General features: G+C 41.0%; 1 protein-coding gene across 1 annotated transcript; it reads right to left on the reverse strand.

The window, feature by feature from the left end:
- Nucleotides 1–1,308: 1,308 nt before the first annotated feature.
- On the reverse strand, nucleotides 1,309–6,116 carry znf319a (zinc finger protein 319a). Its single transcript, XM_026146370.2, has 2 exons — nucleotides 5,779–6,116; nucleotides 1,309–4,792 (listed from the first exon to the last, which is right to left on the reverse strand). Exon 2 carries the CDS (start codon nucleotides 4,622–4,624, stop codon nucleotides 2,864–2,866), a length of 1,761 nt encoding a protein of 586 aa, XP_026002155.1. The 5' UTR covers nucleotides 4,625–4,792; nucleotides 5,779–6,116; the 3' UTR covers nucleotides 1,309–2,863.
- Between the last annotated feature and the right edge of the window lie 3,868 nt (nucleotides 6,117–9,984).

Raw genomic sequence — 9,984 nt, forward strand, 5'->3', positions numbered from 1 at the left:
CAATTTTACCTTCTACTTGCAATCAACATTAACTATTTTGTCAGTCTTTACTAAACGTTATTTTACAAATACATGTTAATATAATATATGTATCTAAAATAAAGCAGCGGATGGTGTGACAGCAGAGTATCTGCTTTTTCGTCCACTTCTTCTCCTGCCTGGCATCTCCATGTTCAACATGCTTTGTCCAATAAAGTCACTATCCCTCATTTCCAAACCATCGCAGCTTCGCCTCAGTGTCTCCAAACTGCTCAACCCCCATGTCTCCCTAACATCTCTCTCCATAACTCCCAACTACAATCTTCAGTAATGCTGCTGAATTGCTTTTTGTCAGAGCCACTGTCCCCAAACTACACATCAAGTTCAAACCACCATCTTGTAAATTTATCCAAACTACAAGTGAAATGATTTTCAGTTACCAGATTACTAGTACAAGTTGATCTAATCAAATTTATAATAATAATAATAAATAACTAGTAGGGATTTACTGTTGATTGTACTGCAGAATTTTCCAAATTACATTAAAAACAGCTACAATTACAATTCCTACAATACCTAAAAAGAATGCGCTGCTCAACTAAGTTTAGTAAATATTAGCTATTTTATGTCAACCCTCATATCCCAATTTGTTCAGTGGTTAAAAAATATAAATGGAGTTCTCCGTGTATTTGTTTATACCCAGTTATTCTTTCCCTACTGACAGACAACCTGGCGTTTGGCTTGTGTACTCTAAACATATTCAACTTCAGGACATTTATGTTAGTACACGAGGAAGAACAAGACTGCCAAGACACATAAACAGCAAATAAACAATAAAAAACAAAATGACAGAATATCATGTGTTTTATTTTTTTATATTTAATCTGAGGAATGTAATGGGATATATCTCTTTTCAGTGAGCTACTGTAAAGGCTTTCCTGTCTTAATAGCAGGTCAATTATAAATTAGTAACAGTTGCACCTTTGTCCCTAAAAACTCACCTCGATGTCCACGTACACCCATCAACGCAAACTTGACAGTACAAAGCAAATTCAGTTTACATTGGAGCTGGAATATTATGATTCAGTTTTATGGTAAATGGACTGGTTCTTATAGCGCTTTTCTACTCTGAGCACTTAACCTCCTTTCAAACGCTGCCGTATTTATTCAATTAATTCTGATTATAAGTAGAATGTACGTTAACCTGCCTTATGTATGGTTGGCTTGAAAGGTCACACCATCCCTGATGTCTATCCTCTTTAACGTTCATCATCATCATCCATTCATTCTCCTGATAATACAGCTGATGAAAACACTGTACACTTTAACTGTCATAAGGGTGGTTTATTTTAATTGTCTGTATACAGTATGAACAGGAGCCTATATTTGATATCCATATGTGTAAATCAGTGCTCCATTACAATTGCTAATCCCATACTGCAGCGTGAAGCAGACTCACCAGGATCTTTTAACCATGGCACACAATCCATCCATCTCACTTTCCCATTGCTAATCCCAGTTTGTGATCTTTTAAACTCCCAAATCCTTCTTTTAAATATACTGCAAAGATTGTACAGAATATAGAAATCCACACAGTAAACTAAAGGTACACACACTTTTTTTTTTTAAACTTTATCCCTGGTACAAACCAACACATAAGTGGCAACTTTGAGGCTAGTCATATTAATCTGCTGAACATCTGATCTGGACCAAGGGGAGGCTACAATCCCATGAAAACATTACAAGGCCAATTCTTGAAAAATAATAATAATAATAATAATAATAACAATAAAAATAATAATACTTTTGTTAGATCTATCATACAGTAACTAATGCAGCTAATTTGTGGCAAGTGAGCAACATAATGCTTTGAAGTCCTGTTGGGTTAAACATCCTTCTGGAAATGGAACTAAGGTGCTTGCAAAATACAGCAAGCTCATTCATAGTAAATAGAAAAGCAGGTAACGTAAGCACTATACAGTTCTCAATGTTTACATAGCGTATACACACAATCTATAATATAACAGAGTAGACTATGCCATTAATCAGTAGTCATAAATATTACATTGTGCATGTTCTATTGCACATGTCAAGTGTTCGTATGACATAATAGGTATAGGTTAGTTACCTACATGTCATCTGTTTTAATACAAAGATGCAACAACACACATTTCATAGGACACTGGCTATACATTTTCACAATCCACTTGTATTTTTTTCCTTCTTCTTGGATGTTTTTCTAAATAAATCAAACCTATAATACAACAGTGATATTAAAGTGTGATAAATATTCATGCACAAACAGATGATACTACCTAAGACCTAGCATGTGAAAAGATACTGCAGCTCAAGCCAACTGCTGGAAGGGAGGACTTTTCTTTGCGCTATACTGGACATAAAATTAAACACCACAAAATGATTGATTGATTTTAAAAAAAAATTAACGAAAAGAAAACAGAAAAAACAAACAACAGAAAATGAAGGCACACGGATTGCAGAGGAGCCTACACATGTACTGGAAACAACTATCGGGACTTTCCTGCCATCTTTCTTAACAGAATCAAACGGGTACAAAACAGACGACCACATGCAACCACAGGATAAGGTTCCACACAGTATTAAACAAAATCAAGATCTTTCCACGTTTGACATTACACATCTTTCTCTTACATTAAAAAAAAAAAAAAAGGAAAGGAGAAGAGGGAGCCTAACCCCCTCTGGCGATTTACCTTTTACTCAGAGGATGAATCAAGTCTTAACATTACTGATCAAGTCTTAACATTACTGATGCTAAAACTCATAGTTAATGGGGGCATGTTCTAAAATACAAATGAGCAAGTGGAGGCTGGCACATTTCCTGCCCAGGGCTTGGCAGCAGCTCAGCTCACGGGATGCAGGGAGCTTCAGGAAAACTCTCGCCCTCTGCGGTGTGCTGGACCGTGTGCTCCTGCAGGGCTGTGAGGTCAACAAAACGCTCGCCACACCACACGCACTTAAACTGCGTCTCACGCGAGTGCACACTCTGGTGCTTGGCCAGGTGCTCACGCTGCTTGAAGCTCTTGTCGCAGTTTGCGCATTTGAAGGGCTTCTCCCCCGTGTGAACGCGGCGATGGCGTTGCAACTCGGACGAATACCTGAAGCGCTTTTCACAGTCGGGGCATTTGAGCGGCTTCTCTCGAGTCGGGTCACAGCGGTGCTGGACGAACTCTGAGGATGACACGAAACGCTTGTCGCATAGCGAGCACTTTAGCGGCTTCTCTGTGCAGTGAGAGTTCTGGTGGCGCTGCAGCGTTGAATTCTTTTTGTAACCTTTGCCGCACACATCGCACTTGTAGGGTTTCTCCACTTCGCCGCCGCATTTGTGCCGCAAAAGTTCTCCCGACTGACTGAACGACTTCTGGCAGGAGGCGCACTTAAAGAGGCTTTCCATGCCATGAACCTGCTGGTGGTACAGCAGGTGGGATGGCTGGAGAAAGCCCTTATCGCAGAGGTTGCACTTGAAAGGGCGGTCAGCTGGGTTCTTGTGAGTGCGACGGTGGCGAACGAGTGCATACTGCTGTTTGAAGCTCATCTGGCACTCCTCGCACTGGAAAGGTCGCTCCTCAGAGTGGGTGCGCTCGTGTTGTCGCAGGTCAGACGGCCGCTTAAAGCTCTTTCCACATGACCCACAGCGGAAAGGCCTCTCGCCTTCTGGCTGGCATTGATGATGCAGAAGCTCGGATGACTCCTTAAAGTGCATCTCGCACAAATTGCACTTGAAAAGGTGCTCGCCTGAATGAGCGTACATGTGCCGCACGAGGTGGGAGCGGTGTTTAAAGCTCTTCTCGCATACAGCACATTTATATGGTCTCTCTGAGCTGTGCGTACGCTGGTGGTGTGCCAGGTGTGAAGACTGACTGAAGCTTTTATCGCACGTGTCACATTTGTATGGCTTTTCGCCAGTGTGTATTCTTTCGTGACGTGTCAACTCTGACAAATGGCGAAAGGACTTGTGGCACACGGAGCACTTATATGGCCTGTCTGGTGCAGAAGCCTCAAATGCAGGAGGAGACGAGGCACTGATTGCTGCGCCTCCACCGGATGTCTCCCCGGTGGAGGGCTGCTGAGGGTTGGCAGCTGACGAGGTGGGGGTTGCGTTCCCAGAACCCGGCCGGTAGGTTTTCTCACAGATGGAACATTTCATTGGATTGTTTCCGTTGCCATGTGAGTTGTGATGCTGAGCCAAGGAGGTGAGTAATGAGAAACCCATCTTACATACACCACACACAAAAGGCTTCTGTTCCACCTGCACACACTGATGCTCTAAAAGGTCTGTCGCCTGACTGAAGATCTTCATGCACTGCGTGCACTGGAAGGATCTGTCTTGAGTTACCATACACTGGTGCTCATGGGGGTTGGCCAGGTGAGATATGTCGTGGCCACAGGCTCCGCACTTGTGCCCTCTCTCGCCCCCTACCTGCAGCGAAGGCTGCTGAGCTTGAACAGCATGCTGCTGGCCATGCTGGGGCTGCTGCAGGGAGGTGTCTGGCTGCAGGACGACTCCATACACAGCGCAACCCAGAGGGTTGTCAGTCCCTTGGGGAAGCGTGTGCACAACAGAGGGTGGAGCCACTGCATGCTGTTGCTGTTGCCACGCCTCCGTCATCTTCCACTTCGCATGCAAGGGCTCAGCACTCGGGAGATGACAGGGGAATTTCAGTCCCAAACTGAGAGAATGGTGGATGTGGTTTTCAAAAATGGAAATGAGCTCACTGACAAGAGCTCAGTGCAGTATCTCTGTTTACACGTGTCCTCTGAGACTAGGAGAGAAAACCTGTTTGGATAGAAGAACATAGATTTAAGTATGATTGGCCAGCGAACACACAAAAGGGAGTGTAAAATATTAAAGCATGCAGTTACCACAGTATGTAACACTCAATATCGACAACAATTTACAAAACTTACTATTGGCTACAAGAAAGTAATACAAACCTGCCTGAATTTCAGGTTTAGACTGTGGTGAGGAAAAACTGAAAAATACCCCAAATTTGAGGCCTAAAACTTGACCCATACTTATACTAGAGACAGAAGTCAAAGTACTTCGTACATTTAGTTAGCTAATGCAGATGTAGAGTGCATGTATGTACTTCTCCAGAAAACCCTAAAACCCTCAGCTAAGCTAGCTTTGAGCATTACCATAACCACAATTATTTGGTTCGGTCTAATTCCTGAAACGTAACTCGGGAAATTAACAGACGAGTTTTTCCAATTACAGGTATGTTTTAAATGCAAGTGGTTTACGAGTCAAGGTTTTGTCTACTTGGTCCTGAAAATAAACGCTTTCTTACAACGTATTTCATTATTTTTTTCCCCTCGGTTCCAGGGAGTAGCTTGCTACCCGACGTTAGCTTGTCAATTGCGAAAGCTAACAGCTAACCACTAGTAACAGCTAACGACACTAAACAACTGGACTTCCTTAGCAAATAATACCGGTTTTCTTTCACTAGAAAACCACTCTAACTTCCCATATTTCTTGGTCATAAACTGCATATCGTGTCGTAAGTCAAACATTGCAAAAGCGACTCAAGTACCACGGGCTTTAAGCTATATTTTTTGGCTTCAAAATGCCGCTTCATGACAGGCCACAATAGCGTTTATACTGGTCTAACATTTGATATGAACCTTCACTGTATGCAGGACCAATATCAAACTAGGCCTCCCCGAAGCTGCGGGAGGAAATCCGCCTCCTGCAGCGGAGTCTCGCACGTTTGCAAAGAAAAAAAATCGCATTCAGAAAAAAATGAATTCACGATAACTTACTTGAGCTGCTTAGCATTGCTTTTCACGGCCGTCTTCGGCCTCTGGTCGAAAACCGTCGGTGTTTTCTGGACTCGGAGGACCAGCGGTGGTAGGGATGCGGTTGAAGTCGGACGCCATCCTCTAGCAGACGGACGGACACCGGAAACCGCCACGCAGCGAGCTGTCGTCGCTGTTACTGCGATACTATGTTAGAGAAGCACCGAGGAACCAAAACGAGCTCCGGTGGAGATAAAATAACTCTCGCTGATTGTTGGAAGAGTTTACAATCCACCACAAAGCTAAAAGGTGTTGTTAACGTATCAGAAAGTCTACTTCCTCGTTTTGACAGTAGGGGGAGTGTTTCAACTGTGTACTCTGTCTCATCAGCTCTGTCGTGTACACCATGAACCCCCACAGTCTCAACTGATACCATCGTTTTCAACCGACAGACAAAACCGCACAAGTTAGGTGAAATTCTCAGCAGCGATACTTTTGTCTAATATAAAGCTCATTTCACTTAATGTCTTCCCCAAAAAAGCACCGTTGCCCAAAATCAATGTTAAAGGCAACAATTTTAATAACAATGTATTCATATTTTTCAACATTGTTGATATTGTTCACTCACCAACAGGAAGAACATGTTTCTGTGTGTCACAGGAAGCGAGAGGCAGCCTTCCTTTTTTTACATTCTACATTTTCTCAAGTATTTTTAAAAATTAGAATCCACAGTTTTATTTCTAACGTGGGGGAAAAACCTGTCTGTCTGGATAGATAAATAGACAGATGGGAGAAGCATTCTGTTTATTTAGTAAAATATGCTCTTTATTACCACCAAAGAGGAAGATAAACATTGTTATAACGATGAGTTTAATGGGTTCCTCGGCATCATGGTGAGATCCGCATGCAGCACAGAATTATCACCTTCTGTGTCCTATGGGCTCAAAATGTGGTCATAAATATTTTGTACTTGTAAATCAGGATTTGTATGTGTAAAAAAAATTTGTGTGTGCGTAAAAAATATTTGTATGTGTAAAAAAGATTTGTGTGTGGACTTAGACAAAAAAAACCCCTGAAAGTTACAAATACGAATTTTGACCCCATTTTTCTTCCTTTCATCTGATTGGTGAATGTCATGTCAATCACAAATGTAACAATCCAATCAGAGAACAGATGGGTTTGGCTGTCGGAGGGGCACTTTTTTTGAACTGCAGGTCTTTGAAGGGAATAAATGCCTGTTTTCATGCCAACCCAGCGTTTTCCTTCATCACCACGAAGGAAAACAGTCTGTGGTCGTCCGAGTTTGGTGATTTTTGTGTCACAGGTCTACGTGTTTAATACAGGGACTTCCACAGCCTTTTCAACAGCGCTGCGGACCGCGGGGTGGGGGCGGGCAGTGTTTTGGAAATGACAGTCTTCATTACAAAGCTTTCTTCGTTATGAATTAGCATACATGTTTTTATTGAACATTTGAAGAACTAGCAAGAAAAACAGAAACTCTTGTAGAGGACATAAAGTCAGAGATAGAAACGACAAGGAGCAGGTGCATCTAGTACAGGTAGAGCTGCTGCAAAAACCCACAGAGCCCAGCAGCCAGCAACAAATTCTGGATCCTTTGCTTTTAGTTAGCAGTTAGCATTAGCAGCACATCCTGCGTCCGATGTGAAATGACTTTTATGCTGCGCACTGTGACTCACAGCAATGGTCCCGGGTCAGCCCTGACTTTGTGTTAAACTAATCCTAAAGTAATAATGGTATTTCTAACCACTGATATACCACAACTTTTTCCTTTCAACAGCTACTGAAAGTTAGAGGACCTAACTGCTATCAGATATTTATATAGAGATCCTCCAGCTTCAAACTGTATCACCCTTCAAGGACCAGCAGTTCAAAAAAGCGCCCCTCTGACAGCCAAACCCATCTGTTCTCTGATTGGATTGTTACATTTGTGATTGACATAACATTGACCAATCAAATGAAAGGAAGAAAAATAGGGTCAAAATTCGTACTTGTAACTTGCAGGGTTTTTTTTGGCTAAGTCCACGCACAAATCTTTTTTACACACACAAATCTTTTTTAAACACACACAAATTCTTTTTACACATACAAATCTTTTTTACACGCACAAATCTTTGTTACGCACACACAAATTCTTTTTACACATACGAAACTGATTTACAAGTACAAAATATTTATGACCACATTTTGAGCCCATAGTGTCCTTTTATCAAAACTGAAAAAGATCATGTATTTTAGTTCAAAGGTGGCAGACTTTTTAACATGGGCTTCAGCTTCCTTAAGCACTTTTCAAACTGTTTCTTTGGATATAGGCGGCTCACTGGAAGCATGGCTGTCAGGAAGCAATCTGAAGGAAGTGAAGTGGCAAGAAAAGAGTGAGTTATGCCACATTATATAAGAACTGGACTGGAAATTGTTGGCAATAGGTTTTGTGGAGTAAGGAATCCAACTTTTAATTTAAATCATTACATTGTTTAGAGGAGGTCAGGAGAGAGGTATGACTGTCTCCACCTTCTATAAAACATGATGGAGACTGTGTCATTTCAGCCACCCGTCCTTCAACACCGTGGAAGCGGTGTGGGAGCTTTGAAGCCTTGAGCTATGGAATTTGGTTGTTTTGGGGGGGTTCCTGACAAGAGTCGACCAGCATCCAAATACGAATGCTTCGAATGTACATCAGAAAGACTGGAGAAATATTCCTGAAGACAACTAAAAGAAATAACTGGAGAGGTTTCAGGTTCAGACTGTGGCGAAGCCTCAAAGTGGACACACCAATTATTAACGTTCAAGTCTGTTAGAACAACACAAACTGTTTGTGCCTTATATAATGTATTTTCACAGACTATTCCCTGTTTCAATTAATCAGTTATTTAACATTTTCATAGCAAAATGTAATTAAAAAAACTGAATAATTTTATAATTTTATAAATTAAATTAAATTAAATTAAATAAATAGGCTGCATAAGCTTCATTTGGGCCAAATACAAAACAAAAACTTGCTCCACATAAAGATAAGTGTTGCTGGAGCTTTAGACTTAACATTTTTTGTACTGACTTTGAGCTCATTATCATTCAAAATCATTGTTTTAAAAACTTTTTATTATATCACCCACCATTATCATATGACCTTTTTACTTTAACTGATCCAATACAGTGATAGCAAACTGGATAGCCGTATAGGCTAATGGTTCTGTTAAATGCTGGGTTTTCCATTATATTTCACCAATTGTATAATAAATATCACCACCTGTGCTCCTACAGCTTTGAACTATGGAATTTGGTTGCATTTTTCTTTCACCACATTTGGATGAGCGGGTTGAGTTGGGAGGTTATCAGACTAGCTAGCTAACTAACCCAACTAGCATTACTTACTGTCATATTAATGGAATGTTAATATTAACTAGAAAAAAAATTAAAAATACAAAAGCTTAAAACTCAATCAATAAACTGTAACACTGATTCTTCAGTGTCTTTTCAGCCCATTTGCATCCCCAGGGCATGACAAATTTGGCTGTTTCAATTTGACACTTTCAAAAGTGTTACTGTTGTATGACAGTGCATTTTACACTAGAATCTGGTCTTCTCTTAAACTTAACCACTTACCTTTTAATGGCTAAGCCTAACAAAGCTCTTGCTAACAGATGAGCAAAGTTAAAGTAGTACCTCAAAAAGCAGATTCTGTTCATCTGGAGTGTTTTAAGTGGGAGAAATGTTTCGTCACTCATCTGTGTGACTACTTCAGTCTCATCTGACTGCAGGTTTCCCCAGCCGTAGCAAAGTAGTAAGTAAAAGTGAAAAAATAAAAGTGTCTCCCAATCAAATTTAAACCAAAGGCTTATATAAGGCTTTTATACCTGCAGCTTAATTCACTGCTTCACCTCTAAGGTCCAACCGTGGGCTCAGAAATGGAGAAGACTTCTCATGGCAGACAATAATGCTGCAGCAGTTGCATCAGGACAACAACACCAGAGGACACTTTGTGCATAACATGGCATTAAGGAGAACGTGTTGGTCTTTTAGTAGTCAGACAAAATACACCAACTTGTCAGAGCCGCCATGCCAAAGGTTACAGCTGTAATATTCTTTAAAGAGGTGAGTTATCCTTAAATTGCCCCACACGCAGTTGGCATTGATGAGGATATGAACTCTATAGACTGACACTGTTCTAGACTCTAAACATGTTTTTTTCTGCTGTAAAGTTGGGCATTTTAA

The sequence above is a fragment of the Astatotilapia calliptera genome, chromosome 1, assembly GCF_964374335.1.
Source record: "Astatotilapia calliptera chromosome 1, fAstCal68.1, whole genome shotgun sequence".
NCBI lineage: Eukaryota > Metazoa > Chordata > Actinopteri > Cichliformes > Cichlidae > Astatotilapia > Astatotilapia calliptera.